The sequence below is a fragment of the Chlorocebus sabaeus genome, chromosome 23, assembly GCF_047675955.1.
Source record: "Chlorocebus sabaeus isolate Y175 chromosome 23, mChlSab1.0.hap1, whole genome shotgun sequence".
NCBI lineage: Eukaryota > Metazoa > Chordata > Mammalia > Primates > Cercopithecidae > Chlorocebus > Chlorocebus sabaeus.
The window spans coordinates 54,212,165-54,235,466 of NC_132926.1; the positions used below are offsets into that span (position 1 = coordinate 54,212,165).

The 23,302-nt window shown below is 37.9% G+C and overlaps 1 protein-coding gene across 1 annotated transcript in view; it reads right to left on the reverse strand.

Annotated features, from left to right (window-relative positions):
- The window catches only part of CCDC192 (coiled-coil domain containing 192), a 254,994-nt gene that overhangs the window by 146,762 nt on the left and 84,930 nt on the right, over positions 1-23,302 (reverse strand). The window contains exons 4-5 of the mRNA XM_008014308.3: positions 15,417-15,548; positions 14,511-14,567 (exon numbers count right to left, since the gene is read on the reverse strand). Of these exons, the coding sequence (XP_008012499.2) occupies positions 14,511-14,567; positions 15,417-15,548 (189 nt within the window). The remainder of the gene's footprint in view (positions 1-14,510; positions 14,568-15,416; positions 15,549-23,302) is intronic.

The window sequence follows — 23,302 nt, forward strand, 5'->3', positions numbered from 1 at the left end:
TTGGGCTCAACAGGGACATGTATTTTTTTGAAGACAGTGAAATAATTAAGAGTTAAAATCAATAAAATGGAATTTGATACCAAAAAAATACATGCTTTCAAACAGTTGGATAAATGTTAAAGCATATATAGCAAATGAGGGTCAGGACAAGGCAAAAATAGCAGCAGCACTGATGCACTGATAATCATCATCTGCATTAATGAGTGCTAGCTATACCCCAGGACCACTTTCAGCTCTTCACCAGTGTCATCTCATTTAATTCTCACAATAATTCTGTTGAGGTAGGTTCTACCATTATTCCATTTTACAGATAATCATGCTGCTGAATATTCAGAGCATTCTCTCACAAAGAATGTGGTTAAAACTTACCACTGAGCAAAACGTGGAAATGTTTTGTTGTTTTATTTATTTTTTTGTTTTATTGTTTAGCAAGCACTTACATAAGATTGACTGTGTTGTAGGTACCAGTCTAAGGACTTTATAAAAATTAACACATTTAATCCTCATGACAAATCTGTGAGCTAGATACATTTAGTATCCCCATTTTGCAGTTGTGGAAATAAAGCCTCAGAGGGATCAAGCAATCTACTCACAGACACGCAGCTAGTAACTGGTAGAGCTGGGCTCTAAACCCAAGCAGTCTGTCTTGAATGTTCAGAGGAGAAAATGTTCTACACATGCAGTTTATACTCAAGAATTTCTTAAATATTTAGTCAACTTATCCAATTTACTGGGGCAGGGAGCAGTGTGTATGGAGGGGGTAGATAGTGTGAGGAGAGGCTGGGGAGAGGAAAGACAGGCATTTATCGAGTCTCCCTTTTCTTTTCAGACCTTGCCCATGACTCTATCATGTATCATGATTATTGGTGTAAGTACTCATATTTCCTCTTATGCATGTTACCACCTGTTAAATCTGATGATAATAAACTTATCACTGGGGAGTAAATGATATCTAACAGGTGAAAGAATAGGCAAAGTCCATTTCAGTACTAATAACTAATGCTTATAGCTTTGATTTTATTTTACCTAATAATTTTAATATTTCTTCACATTTGCGAACAAAATAAATTAAAATATATCAAATTTTGACTCAACTAAGCACGTATTTCTGTCTAAGCATTTCTGTTTAAACCTTCTTATCTAAACATTACTAAGTATACAACCCTCTTTAAAAAATCCCTTAAGTTTCAAATAAGTTCAGACTAAAAACATTAACTTCCTCGTAAAGAAGAATTGCTGCTACTATATTACTAGCACTACCCCCAACTCCCTTGCAAGGAGAGGAAATTAACTTTTGTGGTAGAGTTTGAGCATCTGGAAAGCCTTTGGTTGGGAAACCTGGTCTCATTAATAAAACAACCTGAAAATGCCCCAACAAGGGAGGGAATGGAGATTGGTGCTTTGAAAAGGAAAAGAAAGTAGAAAAACCTATGGGGAGGAAGTTGCTTCAGAATTTACAGCAGATTAAATATTGGGGGTTCTTAAGACAGCAGAGAGTGTACTCTACTTGTATACAGGTCCTTTGGGTAATAAGACCTGAAATAGGCAGTTATATGTAGAGAGGCCTGATGCTGAGTGTTGTATATAGACAAGGAGCTGCTACAAACCCTCTGTTAAAGCTTAGCAGTGAACACAAAGAGCCACAAGGCTTTGAATGGGCCCATAGGCATGGGCATGGAGCAGAGGGAAGGAAAGTCACAACTGACTAGAAGTTAGTGGCCCCAACTTTTGGCAAGTAAAGTTACTGGGGTACTTCTGCAAATCCCAGGAAGGAAAGAGGACCACCCTTCCTCCCAAATGACTGAAACTGAACTTTCTGCTAACAATGACACATGGAGCCTGAATCAGATTTGATTTTATTAAACAACAACAAAAAAGTGACTTTTTTCCCTTGAATATCATAGAGCAAGACTGTACATTCTCTTTCATATCTTTGTATTGTCTTGTATTTATTGCATAAATTTTAATCTCCAGTTTAACTTCGCTTAATAATAATAATAGTAATAATAAACCAATTTCTAAAGTTCTTCACCCTGGAATCAAATTGTGAAGAGAGATCCAAGATAAAATAAATCACTTAAAAGACTAACATGGCAGAATCTGATGGCTGCTTAACAAAAATCATGTTCCCCTCTCCTTCCTGGATATACAGATAGACTACCCTTTTTAGCATTCCTTGTAATTAATATAGACTCATGACTGAGTCCTAACCAATGCACCACTTCCAGGTATGACCAATTAGAAATTTTCCAAGCCCACATCTCAACAATCTCTTCTCTTTTGGTCAATTGGGATAGAGATGACCCCAAAATGACCTTGGATCTTACATGTTGAGCACAGCAGAGGCTCCAACAGTTTTTATCACAGAATGACTCTAAATAACAATGAATGGGCAGAGTCTGCCCACCAGCACGTCCCACAATGGACTGTTATTTGAATGAGAAAGAAATAAACTTCTATTGTGGTAAGCACTGAAATTCTGGGATCTATTTGTTACAAAAGCTAGCATTATGTAACTAGCAAACTTAAAGTGACTGAAACAACCACTACAAAACCTAATTCTCCCTCACTTACAATCAATCGCCACTTATTCCTGTCCTTTTTTGAAGAACGTCTTTCAAATTGTAGAACAGATGTAAGAAAATAGCAGCCTGAATGTAAAATCCAGTGTAAGGCTCATATTTAGGCTACGAATAAATATATTTTGTTTGCCACACAGAGCAATCTATTTTATTCAAATCAGTTAACAACATTTACAAATGAGAAGATTTCACACCAAAAATCTGGATTTTCATTGTCTGAAAAATCAGTGATCTTGGGCCTTATTCTCCTTTTTATGTGAGTCAGGCACCCTCCGGACCCACATGGCTGGTTCTGGCCATCTTCCCTCTTCTACATTACTTACTTGGCCTTCGACTGCAGTTGACTTTGCCAGCTGGATTATCATAAATAGATGGGGATTAAAACTATATGCAATACTAGCTAGCCTAGAATTACAATAAGGAAAGATTACTTTAACTATTTACATGGTATGTTCTTGGCTTCTTTTGATGGAAATTACAGAAATAGCCAAATAAAACCAATTATTACACTTCCTGGTCTGATATTGTTCATGAGTTTTTCCCCCACTATGTCTTTCAATATTCCCCATATGAAACTCAACACAGAATCTCATTCTAGGGTTAACTCAGTAGAAATAAACGGCAGCATCCTGTAGAATCCCCCCAACACACTAATTATTTATTTGATCATTTTCCTTGATCTGCCTTTGGCTGTTAGAAAGATAAAAGCCATATTTATGTTTCAATTATATTGCATGGGAAGTTAGAACTCACACATGTGTTTCCTGTTTGTTTTCCCTGATATTTCTATTTTATTTAAATATGTATTCCCAGTTATGGCTGTTTAAGTGCTTTTTAAAAATTCAGCTATTTCACATATTTGCTTCTTATAAACAAGCTCAGATCCTTTTTGAAATTAAATAGAGTATAAACAAATACGATTAAATTAAACATAGTTAATATTTAACAACAGTATAAAATTGTATCAATAGAACAGCAAAAGTTTAACATTCATAAAGTAACAGGCTATATCGAATTGAGATGTAAATTTTTATTTGATTTTGTTTCTTCCTTTTTGAAAATAAGATAAAATTATACATAAATCTCAATATCTTTTTTGGGTGATTTGCTGCAGAAAGACACACTTAACTGTTGTTGCTTTGCTCATTTTTAAAAATCAACATTAAATCCAGGTATATGGCATTTATACATTCTCTCATTTACTCCATTCTCATTCATTGAAAAAGGCATTTACTGAGCACCTCCTGTGTGTCAAGAACTATATGTGAATAAAGTCAAGTCCCAGTACCTGGGGAACTCAACTGATGGAATAGAATAAAGAAAAAAGAGATCCATAGAATATGTGTAAGGAGAGGTTGACTTCTCACTGAGAAGTCAAGAAAGGCTTGTCCTTTAGGGGAGATGAGTGCCAGGTGTTGAAAGTAAGTAGTGGATGAAGCAGAGGGAAAGACTCACTCTGCAAAGAGATGGAGGCCTGAACCTAGAGGAATTCTTAGTGAATTCCAAGTCCTCAAATGAGCACCATTGCTGAGTGTCAACTAGCAGTAGAGGGTAGAGGCAGAGTGTCAGGAGATCTATGGGCAACCACCGAGGGTTTTAAGTGAGACTTATGTAACTGAATCCACAGTCCATGGAACTGACTTTGCAAGAACCACTCAGGGCCAATATGGACCTGACTACTTCCCTTAGGATTCACTGATTTCCTTTGAGACTGTACATTTCAGAAAGGATTTATGTATCTTGAATAAAAAGGTAGATATACTAAGTGAGAAACCACTAAAATAAGAACTCAAAAGATGTGATAAAGAGAATTTAAGCACAGAGAAGTAAAATGGGGCAAAAGGGAAGGTTCACACAATTCATGCCCGAACGTAAAATACTCATTTGTTAGAGGTGAGGCAAAAGTTCGCTGTAGTCTTTCTGATGGTCAAAATAACCATTTATAAAAACAGAAACGCATCCATGAAATAAAATCAAGTCCAGTGCTCAGAGGAAGCAGCAACATTACTGGTGCAGAAAGGCATATTACCTAATAGAATAATAAATGTCCTCAATAATAACCTGACAGTAAACATAGTAATAAACTTCACAGGGCAGTTTCTTATAAAATCCTCCCACAGTAAGTCATGAACATCAGACTACCCGCTCCTGCCTGCCATTCAATAAAGTAGCTCTAGGGCACCTTGGTGAAGTCTAGGAATGTGGCTCTCTGCTGGTCTCACTTAATTCAGGAAGGATTTTAAGTTATATATCTGAAAAAAAGAACTATATTTTAAATAGTCCTGCGTCTTTTCACCTAAGCTTTTTAAAGCTAAGCATTGAGTTCAAATATTGACTCCTGATCATCCCAGGAGTGGAGTGAAGCATAGAGCTCTCTGGTAGAAATGGCCAGCTGGGTTAGGGGTAGAAGAGAAATCTTTTGGAAATGATTTTCTTGATATTTCTTGAATTGAAGGATGACTCATATTTATTCATCCACTCATCCATTGATTGACTGAAGGATTGATCAAACAACTGATTGACTGAACAAATACTAATTGACAATCTACTACTCAGAAGGCATAGTGAACTAGACCCAGACTCTACCACCAAGAAGCTATTGATCTAACGGGGGATAGAGAAAGAAACAGACAATTAAATGACAAGCAGATAGCTCTGGGAAAGGTTTAAGAAGACATTGACCATGGAAAGGAATGTGCTGAGAAAGTACTGACCTGACAGGACGTGGCAGGATTCTTTTCAGAAAGCACTTTTGTCTTTGATTAATTAACTTCCTAGTATGGTCTATAAAGTAAATAGGCAGCTAACATGAGGTGCCTTATTTTATGGAATTATGAACTATAATCTCATAAACTGGGGAACACTTACTGTAAGGGATAACTCGATTTTAGAATAACCTGTTAATAGATTTATTGAACACTTACTATGTTCTGGGCACTCTGCTAACCACTTCATGTGAATTATCTCACTTTACAACCTCCAGAAAACCCTATGGGGCTAAGTAATGTCAGCTTCTTTCTACTGACCGGAGGAATAGAAATAGAGTAACCTTTGCCAGGTCCACAACTGGTAGCAGGGCTGAGATCTAGCCCAGTGTTTCACTTCCCAGTGCTGTTTTCCTCTTTGGCAGGGATTAGGCAGCAGGACCAGAGGCCTTTTAAAATCCCTCATGATTCGCATAAATAGCTCATCTTTCTGCTCTCTGTAATGGAGAGGTATGCTTCTCAGTCTTCTTAGAGTAATTTAATTTTTTAAGAACAATCCAAATATGATTTCTATTAGATTCTTACAGTAATAGTAAAGGGTGAGTTCTGAGGGAGCCTCGATGGCTGGAGGTTTATATAGATAAATGTGGCTCAGAATTAGAGCAGGGAAAAGCTGAGACTGTCTTACGTTATTCCCATCTGATTTTTCAACAAGTAAATAGGGATTGTATTGATGATCTGTATTTGAATATGAGAACCTCTAAAATCTGTATATTCCTTTGATACAATATTGACGTGAGAAGTCTAAACTTATTAAGTAAGAAACTGAAATACATGTTTGAAGAAATGCATGGTTAGCTAATAGGTATTTATTTTTTTAAAAAAAGATCTACCCCTTGTGTCTAATCAAATAGCTAAGCAAAGACTAGACACATGTGAGGGTAGCTGGGTGGGTGACCGGGGGCGGTGGGGGGGGATGCAGGAATTGGTACAGGTGGTTGTTAAGCTTCAACTTATTCATCATCTATAGAAAATGAGGAAACAGGACTTAGATCTGATCAGAAGGGGGAAAATAAGCCTCCTGGGTGCCAGCCAGGGCCCTTGTGTGATGTAATGAACCCAACTCAAACTTTAGGTCCCTGCCCCTCCGTGTGTCCTCACTAGTAAACCCAACGACTAATTAGTGGCTTCTAGAGCAATTTATTGTGCATTGGCTATTTTATGGGGAAAGGAAAAGATAATATCCTGGTGGGGCTCCAAAGTGTCACTTTGAATATTGTCTCAATGTGTTAGAGATTAGCTTCTTAACCACGTCTAACTGGGCAGGATCTGTCAGTGGATCATAGTTCAGAGAGTGCTGATTCTATCTAGGTTAGGATCAACCTGCTGATGTGAAGAGAGCTCAGAACCCTTCCTCTTCTGAGCACACAGAGAAGCTTGGCAGCAACACCAACTAATGGAATTTGAAAGCTTCTGCTATTCTTCTATGATATTCAACCTTTCCAGATTCAGCATGGGAAAGATGGGCCATGGGGTAAGCACATAAAGGGTTAAAATGAAGGGCTAAATGCTCATCCAGTGCAGATAATCTAACCAAAGAAGATGGGATACAGAGAGGGGCTCATTTTAATATAATGAACACATGCAACAAAAATATTCCCCAGATTGATCTCAGTGCAATCATTCAGAACCACCTGGTTCTGTTCATAAATAATCACTGAGGAATTTTCCATTTAGACTAATGTACATGTGGCACTAAGAGAATGGCCCACAGGAAAGGAATTTCCCTATTCCTCATTGGCACAGGTAGAATTCTATTATAACCACTGATTAACTCTGCCACGTGGTCTGAGTCTGCCACATGATCTTTTAACACTAAAGTTAAACACTAAGGTGCATTGGCATATATATGCAGCAAAAATCCTGACTTGGAAGTGAAATTCAGCTTTAAAAACAGGAGCTTTACAGTCCGAATATCTACATGCACATCTGCTGTGCTACATACCAGCTATTTACTGTGAGCGGGGCTCTTTGTGTCGTTGACTCTCACTGTCTTCTTCTGATCGAGGAAGGGGAGTGATATCTACTACATAGGATTATTGTGAAATATGAATGACACGATGTGGGTGGGAGCATTTAGGAAGCTGTATATTGTTATGTGACTCTAAGGTGTGATTAACTGCTGTCACTGTACAGTAGAATTAGTCATGACAAGCCTCAGGAATGAAGTGATGCTTCTAGAGCACATAGAAGTGTGGGGTTGGGAAAGGGAGGGCAGGAAGATCATTCTCATTTGACTCATCAGTTGAACAGACACGTATTGTGTGCTGCAGCTTGTCTCCATGTCTCAATCCCCGGCACTGCACTAGGAACCAGGCTGGAGAAGTATCTCAGCACAAAGAGCATGAGGCCCGTGAGGCCAGCTTCATCTGTGAGATGCTGGTCGGGGACGATGTCCTGGTCAGAAAGTAGGAGTCTATGCTGGAAGTGCTAGGGGCTTCACTGGACAGTGCAGTGCAACTCAGATCTTGCCGCCATCACAATCACCTACAGGACTTTAAAAACTCTGCATCCTTTTCCCAGAGTTTCTGATTTTAGCAGAATGGGATTAGTCCTCAAAATCTGCATTTCAAAGTCCCTGGTGATGCTAAAGTTTCTGGTCCAGGAGCCACATTTTGAGAACCCTGGGATAAAAGAAGAATGATGGATCCTCAGTTATAAACAACTGACTCTGGTTCTGGCTAGCTTACAGAAAAAGAGAATTTACTGGAGGGTTTGTGGGTAGCTCCTAAAATCAATAGGAAACAGATTCAGAAATGGAGAGGATCTAGGACAGTTCTGGTTCAAGCAGCATAAGCTACTTCACCATGATGCCTGGGCATCCCTGGTAGAATGTACCAGCTCCAACTGTTTTATCTCTCTTTCCTCACCTGAATTTAATGTGCTGAGTCCCTGGAGAAAGAGTCCAGTTGGCACATGTCCACTCCTCAGCTAGTAGCTGACGGAGTTCTTTGAATGACTGACCCTGGAAGATTGTACATAAAGGGAGAGATGCAATTGTAAAGAATATCTGGGTATTATTGCCAAAGGTGTGTCAGTGGATGCTTAGGCAGCAAAACAAAACAGAACCAAACCCAAGGAAACAGGCCATGTCCTCTGTTATGGTAGGAACAAGTCAATTAGCAGAGGGCCTGGAATTCTAGGAGGGAGCAGTCCGCTCTTGTAGATTCTTAATTTAGAAAGTAAAATGGCAGTTTATTGCTTCTTTAGAGGAGGAAAGGAAGTTAAACCAGCATTTTGGGAGACCCCTGTCCTGGGTGCCTCCCATGCCCTGAGTTCCTCACCCTGAGCTTTCAGGCCTCAGTGGATCCTTGGGACTGTGGTTCAGGATCTTCTGGTTTCCAAAATTCACTCATCTGTCCTACACTTTCAAGCATGCTGTATGATTCATTTGAAGGATTCCTTCATCTGGATGTTTTTAACTATTTAGTTTATTACAAAATGTATCAAACATACAGGACGGTATAGAGAATAACATCACACTTGGGTGCCTACCACCCAATTACCCAGATTTCCATTTTGCAATAAGCCCATTGAATATTATAGAGCTTTTGGCCCTTGTCAGGTCTTGTGGGTGGCTGGAAACTGAGACATGGGATGGCCATTGAAATGGAAGTAAAGAGGGGAGGCAGACATCTGGAGTACTGCAGATATTCAGGTCTTCAATGAAGAAGTGAAGAGATGGGGCTGAGCATACTTATACCTGCCAATACTAAACATAGGCAATATATGGATTCCATAATTTGGAAGGTATTAATTTTAAAAGGAATTTTTTTATTAAGATCCCTATTCCTAACTCAAATTGCCCTAACATGAACAGATATCTTTCAGTAAATATAAACATTCACTTCAAATATTTGTTTTATCCCATGTAGGTCGTTAAGCGGATAAGTAATCACCGGAGGGAGTGATAAAGATGCCCAGGGCAGCTTAGCCCAGTGGTGGCTCAGGCTGGGTGCCCACATGTGCACTGGGAGGGGTAACCCTTAAGAATTTCTTCATAAGTGTAAGTTGTGACTAGGCACTGTAAATTTAATGGGATGACATTTTAATCTTCAAAGTATTAGCAAATGATAACTCTGAAATGTTAAGGCTTTCATTTCCTCTCCATTTCATAGCTATCAATTTAATTAAGCGATAATATTGTTCAACTATTGAGTTCTAGAGCAGTGAACTCTGAATAAAAGCAAGCCTAGACATTACGTTGTTAATTTTCATGTTAAGACCATGTTTCCTTTAGAAACTCTTTTTATTTCACGTGAAATAGAAATTTCCAGAAACTGTGTTTTCTTTCTCTGCTATTTTTTCCCTTCTGTTTCCCCTCTAAGAGATCCTTACCTATTGTCACTTGCATGTTATATCTTGAAAGTGTCAGCCTCATTAAATTAATGTCTGATGTAATATTGACATCTTCATGGAATACAATCCTTTTTCATAAAGTGATTTTCCCTGATATATAAAGGATGCTCCACAGATGCCAAAATAATTTTATTTTTATTTTAGCCATTTTAACAATTCATTTCAATAAAATCCGTACAAGACATTGAGCCAGACACTGTGGGAGTCATAAAGATAAACAGACGTATTTCCTCAGGAACCTGCAGTCTTGAAAAAGAGGCCACATCAGATTATTCTCTTGTGGGGCATAGTGTGAAAAATGACTGTAAAGAGGTTCAGAGAGGTGCTGTGAATGCACCAAAGAAGGAGAGATTACTTCTGGATTGATAGTCAGGGAGAACTTCCTGGAAAAAAAAGTCTTGATAAAGAATGGGGAAAGTCTGGCAAAATCAATGGCAGGAACAAGTATTCAGGGTAGCAAGGAACTACAAGCAAAGCTGCTAGGGCAGGGATGCAGGGTGCACTTGGGGGTTGCAGTTGGAGATGGAGATGAGGCAGGAAAGGAGGTCAGGTCCCCACTGTCAGCATGATAAACACCATGGTCAGGAGGTTAGACTTTATTCTGGGATAATGGACAAGCATTGTCTCACTCAAGGCTTTGGAACGAAGGAAATGACATGATCAGAGTAAAATTCAATGCAATTCAGCAAAATGTATTGAGTAGCTACAATGCACCCAGCCCTGTACTTAGTGTAGTGCATTCAGAGACACATTCTTAGTGCTGCCTTCAATGTCCCTGGAGTCTAGTGGGGGGATGGATATACAAACAGATAATGTCAACAAAGTATAGTATATTGAGCTCTGTTAAACAAGCGGGAGGCCACTGGCCTGAGGTTCTCTCCCTATTTTGAGTTCCTACTTAACAAACTGAAACCTAACTTAGGAGTATATTTTTTGTAACAGATAGTTGAATTTCAGCCAATCACAAACAGCTGAGCTTCAGCCAATCACAGGCACCCAACGGATCCAACCACACCCAAATAAGGCAAATACCTAACTTAGGTAGCCAATAGATAATGTCTTTACTTTGCTTCTGTGTTTCGCCTATAAAAGCTTGCTACTCATGCTGCTGGATGGAGCTCTCTCAACCTCTTCTGGTTCTGATTTCTACCCAATTCAGGCATCATTCTTTGCTCAAATGAACTCTGTTAAATTTAATTTGCCTAAAATGTTTATTTTAACAGCTCAAATAGATGTATCTAAAGGAGGCTGTGAGGACCCACAGAAAGTAATCTGGGGACTAAGGGAGAAGTTGGTACCTAACTTGAGTCTTGCAAGGACAGAAAAGAGTTATTTGAATGAAGAGAAGAGAGAAGGATATTCCAGTTTAAGAGTATACTGTGAGAAAAATCACAGAACATCAAATAATACTGGATGTGTAAAGAAAGACAGCAGCTCCATTCTACTAGTAGGCTCAGTGTAAGGCAGAGAGAGGGGAGTGAGGGAGAAGGGAAGATGAGGGGCAGGGACTATGCTTTGGAAACTTCACTCACGATGGAGGCACAGAAACCAGGAGACTATTATAGAGGTCAAATCCCACAGGTGTTACATTAAGGAGGCACATCTCAAACAGAAATTCCAGATTTTCCATGGGACTCTCACTTAAAGGGGTTTAAGTATATATTTTGCCCTGCAACTCTTATTAATACTTCAAGTTATTTCCTAATCTTCAGCATCCTCAGAACTCTCATCTCTTATTCCAGAAGAATCCTTACCCCATCTTCAGTGTTCCATTCCTACCACCCTGGTTTTTTAATCCCCTTTCTCTTCTCTGCCCCTCCAGCAGATCACATTCACCCTGTGAGTGATATACTTTTGCTCTGTTTAGTTTTCTGCACCCACTCCAAATCTCTGCACACAGATTTTTATCCTCTCTCTTCTCTGCCAATAGGGCTTGATGGCATCAGAGCAAGTGGACTACTTTGCAACGGGGAGTGAGGTTGTGGGAGGCTCTGAATTCACTCACAAATGTTAACAATTTGGGGACAGTTACAATAATTAAAATATAAGACGATGAGAAAGAGCTAGAGAAGTGGCAGGATAATGGAATAGAAGACATGAAAGTGAGTTAACTTGTACAAACATACTCAGGGCCTGACAACTAACCAAAGTAGGACAGAGGCAGAGAGAGGTAGGATTTTAAAACTGCTTTGTAGTTTGAATCTAGAAAAAAACCCAGTAGTGTGATATTATCCGCCATGGCTGGGGGATACGAATAGAGAAACGTATTTAAGAGATAATAACAGAAGATGATAAACTTGGCTTTGTATATGCTTAGCCCGAGGTGTCAGCAAGATATTCAGGTTGTATTTAAAAACTAGAGTACTTCAGTCTGATGCCATATACCAGCCATCTCTAAACCTGGGTGTTACAAATCACCATTCATAATCAAACTCTTCTGGAAAAATGACCGACAACAGCCTGTTCTTGGAGATTGTTTGTACATGGATAACTCTTGCAGGAAATAAACCCATTTAACTTTGCTTCCAACACTCTTTCCTAACTTTTGTTGTTTATTTATTTATTTTTTTTCAGAATACCTCTTAGTATCCTATGGAATGTTTTTTTCAGGGACAATGTTCTGAGAAATGCTCATTAAAACACTACAGATCTCTAATCAGGGGAGGCTTAAGATAGAAGGAACTTGCTATGGGAGAAGGCAGTTTGTTTGCATGGGAGTGAGAGTTGAAGCATTATGAACTGCTGAATCACCAAGAGAGAACAGAAAGAGAAAAGGAGGTTGGAGATAGAGCCTTGATAAACACCATTTGATACCTCAAATGGCACATAGAGAATATAATTTGGAGAGACAGCAAGTTGTAATAGCAAAATCATGGGTTTCAGAGTGTGACGAGTGATCTAATCTTTTTAAGATTCCATTTTCTTTCTGAAAATTAATGACTACCTTGTTGGCTTGTGTTGAGATTTAAAATAGATACGTGAAATATCGTCCACATAGAAAATACATAATCCACTTTCAATAAATACTATTGTTAATACTGTTTTCATTTAAGTTTTTCTTGACATATTGAAGCAAAACCTTGATGAATACACTGCTATATTGAAACCTGAATGTTGGACAATTACATATGAGAAATCTCAGTCATTGGTATCAATACCCTAATACAGGGAAGCAATCCTAGTTCAGACAAGCCTCAAGTAGTAACAGCGTGGTACAGGAATAGCAACCATAGTAACTAGTCAATGAAAGGAGATACCATAGGAATTTCCCTAAGGCACCAGGAACTATGATTTTTTCATCTGTTTTTCACAAAGAGATGCTGGAAGCTAATATCTGAGGCTTAGTGAATACATTTGCCCTCCATATAAACTCTTGAGCTAAAAGCCCCTTCCATGTGAATGACTGTGGGTATCAAATTATCATGACGGAACATCCTCTGACAATAGTCATTATCTGGCACCCTCAGGGGGAGACCAGGGGAAAGGCATCTGCAACAAAATACTGGTTAATGAGACATATTTCTGTCTAAATATGTCACAGTGCTACAAATGCAAGCCTTAGTCATTTTCAATATTGGACAATTGAGCATACAAGCCCAAAAAAGATTCTGAATTTAGAGTTAAAAGCTCTGCTAACTGCCACAGCAGATTAGCTTTTCTCTTCTTCAGCCCAAAAATGGGGACAATTACCAATATTTTACCCAAGTCAGTTCATTCCAAACCCCAAAGGAATTGTCACCAGAATGTATTATCTTGCAGTCTTTTGGAGGGCAAACTTATAGGTCCTCAGGTCTGTCTGAGGAGCCTGGTGTAGTTAAGATTGGTCATTAACGTGATTGGTCAGCGTCTTTAATCAAGAAATCATTCCATAGCAGCCAAGATGTGGATGAAAAAGATGTCCAAAAGGATGGCAATCAAGTCTTTGAGGAGATGTCTAAGGCATTTATTGTTCAGATCCTTGGGAAGGAATAGTGGCAGGGTGACAGATTTATGGTCACAGACACACAGGGCATGGTGGCAGGAGATCACATGTTGTTCTCTGAGCAAACATAGGCGGTGTGTAAATGAAATTTGCCGTAGAAATTCATGGAGTCTGTCTCAGGCGAGTACGTGCAGGAGAAAATGGGCTACTACGCACTCTGATTGGTTTATATAGTCACTTGCCTAAAATCACAAGGCTGGGGCAGAGTGAATATATATATTTATACATAAACATAATATATATTGTAATAGATATTAAATATATGTAATATATATGTGTATGTATAAAAAACAACGTTACTTAACGTGTGTCCTGAAGACTGGCAGCATCAGCATTGTCTGAATCTAGAATCATCCAAAAGTGCAAATTCCCAGGCCCCACCCTAGGCGTGCAGGAAACAGAATCTGAGTAATTTGTTTTAAGAAGCTATCAGGTGATTCTTACATACAGTAAAGTTTAAGAAGCACTTCTCTAGACCTTTATCTGATGGGTCAATAATTACCACATCTCTCCACTTCCACCTACTCACCCAACTAGGCTGGCTTCTTCATCTTTCTGCCCTGCAGTTCTCTTCTCATGATAGCACCTGATTAGGCCATCTGATTATATATAAGAGCTCAGTTTGGAATTTCTGTCATCCACAAAAATCAGAATTTTAGGTATGAAAAGAAGCTGTGTAGACTCAGTAGAACTACTCATTTTTAGCCTTGTGATTTGGTTTGCACCAGGCAAAACTCATTTATAACTTCTTTCCAGTTTCTGTTCATTTCCAAGCTAACAATGACATAAATAAAGGGATGAAAAAAGGAGGCAAACACTTACCTGGGCTGTAAGTTGCTCCTGGAAAGCTTTTACTTCAGCTTGCAATTTCTGGATGCACTGAAAAGGAGACAAGTTTAGAAACTAAGTGTGTAACTCTTTCTTTTACATACTCAACCTATTGCAGACATAAATGTGTATCAGTTTTCAAATCTTGTGAATGGCAGCATTATTTCAGCTACAGGTGTTGAAAATTGTCATTGGAGAAATCATCCCACCATTCCTATTTCTCTTCCATTTTATGAAAGAGTCCAAAATAAAAACACACAAATATATTAAGAACTAGGATATGCCTGAGTAAGATAATGTTAGCTTGACATGCTACGGTTAATGCAAATGCCCCTATATCATATATATATATGATATGTATATCATATATATTGCGCATATATATATATATATATGCCTTCACATGAGAGCATATTCATATATTCCAAGAGCAGATGCAAACCCTTTGGACTTAACAAGAGCTAAATTTATATAATGATATATATTTTAACACTCAGATACTCAGAGATTAATCATTTCTTATAAAGTAATTGATTAAGAAACATATTCCAAATGTTATGATCCTCTTGTTTTACTGCACAGAAAGAAACACTCCAATGTTGACAACTGACAGACATTTGTGCAGGCAATACCATTTATAAAATAAATAGAATATTCAGCTAATATTATTCAAAAGGATACATATCAAACAAACTTTAAAACTACTACTAGCAAAATAAATTTTATGTCAATATTCATCAGGGAATAAAATTACTTTTAGCAAATACAAATATTGTTATTTACCATTGTGAACTTAAAAATATGAACTTTTAATCCAGACTGAAATGGTTTTCCAGGATTATCAGTTCATATAAAATTAGGTAACTATTAAAATAAAGATGATGTTGTTCTACAACATACCTGGTTTTTCACAAGAACCATTTTTTCATATGGTTCCCCACTGGCTTCCTTGTGGTCCACAGCCTCCAGTTTTTCCTCCAGCCGGGATACTTGTTCAAGCAGTTTTGACTTTGTTCCTTCAGAGACTGAAAGCTAAAGATATTTTCTTTATAAGAGTATGTAAGTACAGTGATGTTTTAAAAGCTCCTTTTAAAAATTCAACTTAGAAATAATTTATTTTCCACCAGTATCTATTAAATATGAAAACAGCTTCTGGAGCATTCCTCATAAATGATAAATTAGCATAGAGAAAGAAGGAAAAAATTGATTTTATTTATTGTTTATAACTAAGATCTTTCTGAACAAGAGATGAAATCACCGAGTTACAACGGAGAATATAGAAATACTAGAAATAGTGAAATTTCTAGTGCAAAGATCTCAACACTCATCTTCACTGGGTTTCAAGATTGCACTTTATTTGTACAGCTGAATTTGAAACTTGTATTGTGATTTATATATGGTCCTTGAAACTTAACTCTTAGGCGGCTACAGCTATCTAGAAAGAGGGGGAGTTCTGACTCTCCTGAATGTTCGCCACAGAAGCGGCAGGGTGCATAGAACTGGGGTATATGCAGGAATTTCAAGTTAAAGTCTGATCAAAGGCAGATCTATGCTAAGCCACAACCAAAAAATTCCTAGCAATGACTTTGTCTTTGTTTGACTGTTTGTAGATTCCTCTTGAGGAAAGTGGTAGTATGATAGTCCTTAGTCTCTAATTCCCTTGGAGAGTGCCTGTACTAGCTTCTCCTTTCATTCTGACAGCTATTGTGCTTTTTCTCTACAGTTCAGCAACAATCCTGAAAGACTCCCTGGAAAGGGACATACAAGTCTGTATTCACTGCAACTCAACTCCCAGGGTACTCTCTGAAGCATGGATTATCTCTACATTTCTTTTGCATTACTCTGAATGTTGTTGCAAGGCAAGTTGTCTCATCTTGAAAAAACTTAATTGTCCTTAGATTTTTAAAGACAATCTATCAAATGTGGAAGCATGAAGAATTCAGTCTGCCAAGGAAATAAGCATGTTCTCTATACTGGCCCATCATACATACTGGCGTATCATATATACTGTGAGCACATCATACACACCGGCACCAAACTATCCAGCCACACACTCATTCACCGGACATATGTTTGTTCAGTTGCCTCCTCCACAGCCATTGTGTTACGTGCCGCAGATTGAGAAAGTGCAAAATAAGGGTTAGAGGGAACACACATGTTACAAACTGCTGGCCATGCCTTTTGGCTCTTGGTGGCCTTGGAGACCAGCGGTGCTCCTCATGATCACTAACACGTGTTTAACTCCTGAGTCCATGGTGGTTTGGGATTGCAGTCTGGCTTCTCTGCCTACCCTTCTATTTTATTAGAGACACAGTATAATGTGATGGTTAAAGCCAAGGAGTCTTGTGTCTTTATTCTTTGGGTAAAAAAAAAAAATCTCAGTTTTGTACAAAAATTAGCCAGGCATGGTGACAGGTGCCTGCAGTCCCAGCTACTAGGGAGGCTGAGGCAGGAGAATCGCTTGAATCCAGGAGGCAGAGGTTGCAGTGAGCCAACATCACACCATTGCACTCCAGCCTGGGGAACAGAGTGAGACTCCGTCTTTAAAAGGAAAAAAAAAAAAAAAAAAAAAAACTCAATTTTGCTGTTTGCTATCTGTGTGATCTCAGCAAGTTACTCAACCTACCTGGGCTTGAGTTTTTTAATCTGTAAATCGCGATGGGGATGAAAAGAATACTACTTATCTCATGGGTTGGTTTTAAGGATTACATGAGTTTAAACAACAGAAACATTTAGAACAATATCTGGAACATATCAAGCATCTAGCAGCTCTTATTATAATTATTCTTCTACCTCTTCTAGATCACAGTATGTGTTTTTCTGGGTTTTATCTAAATATTTATCAATTTTGTGTGTGTGTGTGTGTGTGTGTGTGTGTGTGTGTGTGTGTGTGTGAGATAGAGTCTCACCTTGTCACCTAAGTTGGAATGCAATGGCGCGATCTCCGCTCACTGCAACCTTCACCTCTTGGGCTCAGGGGGTCCTCCCACCTCAACCTCCTGAGTAGGTGGGACTACAGGCTCACACCACCATGCCTGGCTAATGCTTTGTATTTTTGAGATGGGTTTTCACCATGTTACCCAGGCTGGTCTCGACCTCCTGAGCTCAAGTGATCCGCCCGCCTCGGCCTCCCAAAGTGCTGGGGTTACAGGTGTAAGCCACTGTGCCCAGCCTATTTATCAAATTTTAAAACAAAAACAAAATATCTGAAGACATCATAATCTTTATGAGCTGCATACCCTGAACTCAAACTATATTTGATTTGTTCATTTCCTATAACCACTCTAATGTTCAGAGAAATCTCTTCTCTATGTCTGGAATTATTTTTTTCTCATATATAATCTCTCTCAGTCGGGTCCATTTTATTCCCATATCCTGTTTGTTATGTGATCCATCGTTACCATTTTATTGTCTTTCTTTTAAATCTACCTTCTATTGTTTGAAAGCCTCTATTCGTTCACTCAGAAGACATCATTTATTCACTCATTTGTTAAAGAAATAAGTGGGACATTTATTATATGTAAGAATTTGTAGATTAAAAAATGAAAACAAGGTTGTTCACATCCTCAAAAAATTCATACTTTAACCAGAAAGTCAGATCATTTAAAAATAGCTATTATATAATGCAAAACTATATAGGTGAATAAATAATATTAATAGTAGTTAACATTTCCTGGGTACTTACTACATGTCAGACAGTCTGCAGAGCCTTTTGTTTTCAAATTTATTTTAGTATCTCAATTTATCTTCAAAACATCCTGAAGGTTCATTTTATTATAGCTCCCATTTTGCAGATAAAGAAGTTGAGTTTCAACAAAATTATATGACTTATCAAAGGATATAGCAAGTAAGTTCTGGAATTCAACTTTTTAGTAGTGGACATCAGGTTTGACTCCCTACACCCAAATTTGACCCCAGCTCCAAAATAGGCCCTGGTCATCATGACAATTCTATCCTCTATGCTGTTGATTGGTTCAGGAATCAAAGCATAAACTAATCATAGCCTGGCTTTCCTGTAGCAACAGTTATCGTATAAGGAGATGTGACCTAATTTGGGTTACTCACACTGCACAGAATTGGAGAGTGATTTGGAGAAGCACACTCTGTCACTGACCAGACGCGAATGCTACTACAGCCATCCTACAGACATCAGGAAACCAGGCATACTCAGAAAGGAAGAGTAAACAACAGAAAAAACTTAAGTTCTTGATGACATTATTAAAGTGTTTTATTAACCAATCTTGAAGCACACCCTACCCTGCAACTTGCACTTAGTGGGTCAATAAATTCCTTTATTGTTTAGGGAGTTGAGTTTTCTATTACCTGTTGCCAAAAGTATTCTACGGATATGCTGTTTGGTATCAAGATTCCATGTTCTTGACCACGAGTAAGAAAAGTTTATGAAAAACAGCAGAAACTAACATATGTTTGGTAGATATAGTATACTAGGCATTCTGCTGGGTGCTACATATATAAATGTTACCTTACGTCATTGCTCAAAACCCTATCAGCAATTTTCTTTATATTTTTGTTATCATCATCAAAAATATTGAGAAACTAAATGCTTTAGTGGTGAATTAACTTGTGTAAGATTCCAAAGCTAATAAGAAGAGGTTAGATTTAGGCCCTCATTTGTCTGCCTCCATTCCTGGTTTTATATCATATCCAAATCCTAACTCAGACTGCCTGTCACAATGAGGCCTGTGATGTGTTTTTCCTTACCATATGGACTTCAGCAATATTTCTCAGGATCTTAACTTATATACTTACGGGAATTTTTTTCTAATATCTTAGAATTCTCTCTAACCCACCATCTTGCTTCCTTTTATACAGACACTAACCCCTTATTTCCTCTCCTTTTGTAATAAGTTTCTTACTGAATATCTCTTTAACTCAGATATATTTAGCTCAGGTTCAGCTTAATTCTAAGAAATGTTGACTTAGAATCAGGATACCTATGCTTTAGTCTTAATTCCACAACTCACTGACTCTATAACCTTGGTGCCTATAATAGGATTTTAAAAATAATTTCAACTTTTTTTTTTAGATTCAGAAAGTGTATGTACATATTTGTTACATGGGTGTATTGCGTGATGCTGAGGTTTGGGATATGAATGGTTCCATCATCCAGGTAGTGAGCATAGTACCCAACAGGTAGTTTTTCAGCCCTTGGTCCTCTTCCTCCCCTCCCACCTCTAGTAGTCCCCAGTGTCTTTTGGTCCCATCTTCGTGTCCATGTGTACCCAGTGCTGAGCTCCCACTTATAAGTGAGAACATGCAGTATTTGTTTTTCTCTTCCTGTATTAATTTGCTTAGGGTAATGGCCTCCAGCTGCATCCATGATGATGATTTCATTCTTTTTATGGCTGTGTAGTATTCCATGGTGCATTTGCACAACATTTTCTTTATTCAATCCACTGTTGATGGGCACCTAGGTTGATTCGATGTCTTGCTATTGTGAATAGTGCTGCGATGAAGTTCATATGTCACTTTGGTAGAACAATTTATTTTCCTTTGAGTATATACCCAGTAATGAGATTGGTGGGTTAAATGATAGTTTTATTTTAATTCTTTGAAAAAATCTTCCAAATGCTTTCTAAATTAGTGACTGAGCTAATTTACATTCCTACCAACAGCGTACAAGTGTTCCCTTTTCTCAGCAGCTTCGCTACCACTTGTTATTGTCTTTTTAATAATGGCCACTCTGACTTGTGCGAGATGGTACCGCATTGTGGTTTTGATTTGTGTTTCTCTGATGATTAGTGATGTGGAGCACTTTTTCATACGTTTGTTGGCTGCTACATATCTTCTTTTGAGAAGTGTCTGCTCATGTCTTTTGCCCACTTTTTAATTTTTTTAATTTTTCACTTATTGAAATGTTTAAGTTTCTTGTAGATTCTGAATATTAGACCTACGTTAAATGCATAGCTTGAAGATTTATTCTCCTACTCTGTAGGTCATCTGTTTACATTGTTAATAGTTTCCTTTGTGGTACAGAAGCTCTTTAGCTTAATTAGGACCCACTTTTCAATTTCTGTTGTTGTTGCAGTTGTTTTTGAGACCTTAGTCATAAATTCTTTCCCAAGGCCAATGTCCAGAATGGTACTTCCTAGGCTTTCTTCTAGGATTCTTATAGTTTGAGGTTGAACATTTAAATCTTTAATCCATCTTGAGTTAGTTTTTGTGTACTGTGAAAGAAAGGGGTGCAGTTTTATTCTTTTGAATAATAGGACTTTACTATGCTATGTTGTTATATCTTAGTAGGATAGTTATCCAGTCATATATGTTCAGATTAGGTTGCAAATTCCCCAGAAGGATGGATGAAGATTTCTGTCAAAATGTGCAATAAGATACAGTCAAATTGGCCAGGAGCAATCTTTGCTAAGATTATTCCATTTATTAACTTTTAAGCTGTGAGTCTTAATTCTCATATGTAACATCACTTCACAAAAGCAAGATAAAGGGATGTTATTTTTTCCTCCTTACACAGACAAGTTGTAGCAAGAACTAATAATTTACTATTGGATTCTATTATATAATGGTGAAATTGTTTATCAGCATAGGACAATTGATATTCCCCATCCCCACTGCAAATGGCCTATCAAACACACCTGATAATCCAGAAGGAAAAAGGAGAAATGAGACTAAAATAAGTTACACATCTGAGATTTTTTTTAAAAATTTAAGCTCTGTGAAAAAGATTGTGCTCTACTGCTTAATCACAAGATGTTAGCTGCCATCTTAAATTTACTTCATTGTCTTGATAGGGGTTTTAAAGCTTTTTAAAGTATAATTCTCAATTTGGGATTCACTTAGGCATTCTGCCTAAACTCACATTTAATTATGGGATAGGAAACAAGGTATCAACACAAATAAGGAAATTCAAGTTAACAACTGCAAGATATCAGAGTTGAATTTTTTAAACTCTGAGAAACTTGGGCATAACTTCCTTTTTATTGCTTTTTAAATGTTTGTTTATTAATAAAAACTTCTTGTTTTTAGAGACTACCTTTCTTGAAAGAGCATAGAAAAAGAAAGCTCAGCCTAATTTAGTTTCATGTATTTGCTTACAAAAAAGAAAGTAGAAATGCATCCATTCTTTAAATGACCAATTTCTATATATTGTAATTAGCCACCTTTGCTGAAATATATAGTTTACATGATGTTGGGAAGCTAATATTCTACATATGATACCTTGTGAAGACCAGGACTCTGTTCCCTCCACCCGTGGTCCTAACAAGTTTGTAAGGAGGAGATCATTTAAACATAACGAACAACATTCATCTGAAAAATTGTGTACAGCGAGGTAACAATTGTCATATATAAATTTGAAGCTCTGCAAATCTACTCAGAAAATTCAACTTTCAATATTTACTCCAATGTCCAATAAAAGAACACTATAGAGTTATTGCAATATATTAAAAGTCAAAGGAAGATAAACTATATCTATTGTACCATATTGTTGCAGTCAAGAAAGGGTACTGATATATTTTGGAATTGTATTTAAGTAACACTTAATAAAATGATTTGAACATCACAGCAGATGACAAAATAAGAAGTTCTAGGAATTGGTCCTTTCACAAAAATAACTACTGAACTGGCAAGAACTGTCAGAATCAATTATTTCAGAACTCTGGAGTGTAGCAGGACTCTTTCAGCTTCCAGAAAAATGCCTGATGAAGAAAGATACTGGAATACAAGGAAATTCCTGTCAGGTCACTGGCTGCAGAAATATTGGAATAGAGACTTCAGTGACCATACATGATAAGGAATATAGTCTTTGCAACATTAGTTGAAAAAGTCATTGAACAAATGGATGACAGCAGTCTTCAACAGGCAGCAACAACAAACCTTGGGGTAGGAGAAGAATCTGATTTCTAGAATTATGACATTATAATATATAAAATGTTAAATTCTCAGGAAAATATTATAAATCTTACAAGGTAAGTACAGCCGATTCATAAGAAAAAGAAGACACAGACAGAAACCATTCTTCAGGAAGCCTACAGAGCAAATTCCAGACTTACTGGACAAATAAATATGTTCGAAGAGGTGAAAGAAACCATGGGCAAAGAAGTAAGGAAAATCAGGAGAACAAAGTATGAGCAAGTTGAGAATATACATAAGGAGACAGAGATTATAAGAAGGAACCAAGTAATGCTGGGAGTGGTGGCTTATGCCTGTAATTCCAGCATTTTGGGAGGCCAAGTTGGGTGGATTGCTTGAGCTCAGGAATTTGAGACAAACCTGGGCAAAAAAGTGAAATTCCGTCTGTATTAGTCCATCCTCATGCTGCTAATAAAGATATACCTGAGACTGGGCAATTTATAAAGGAAAGAGGTTTCATTGACTCACAGTTCAACATGACTGGGAGGCCTCAGGAAACACAGTTATTGTGGGAGGGGAAGCAAATATGTCCTTCTTCACATGCAGCAGCAAGAAGTGCCAAGGAAAAGGAGGAAAAGCCCCTTATAAAACCATCAGATCTCATGAGAACTCACTCACTATCATGAGAACAGCAGTGTGGGGTTAACCACTCCCCATGATTCAATTACCTACCACAGGGGGCCTCCAAGGACACATGGGGATTATAGGAACTAAAATTTAAGATGAAATTTGGGTGGAGACACAACCAAACCATATCATCATCTCTATAAAATATACCAAAAAAAAATTAGCTGGATGTGGCGGTGTGCAGCTGTAGTCTCAGCTACCCAGGAGGCTGAGATGGGAGGATTGCTTGAGCCAGTAGAGGTTGCAGTAAGCTGAGATTGTGCTGTTGCACT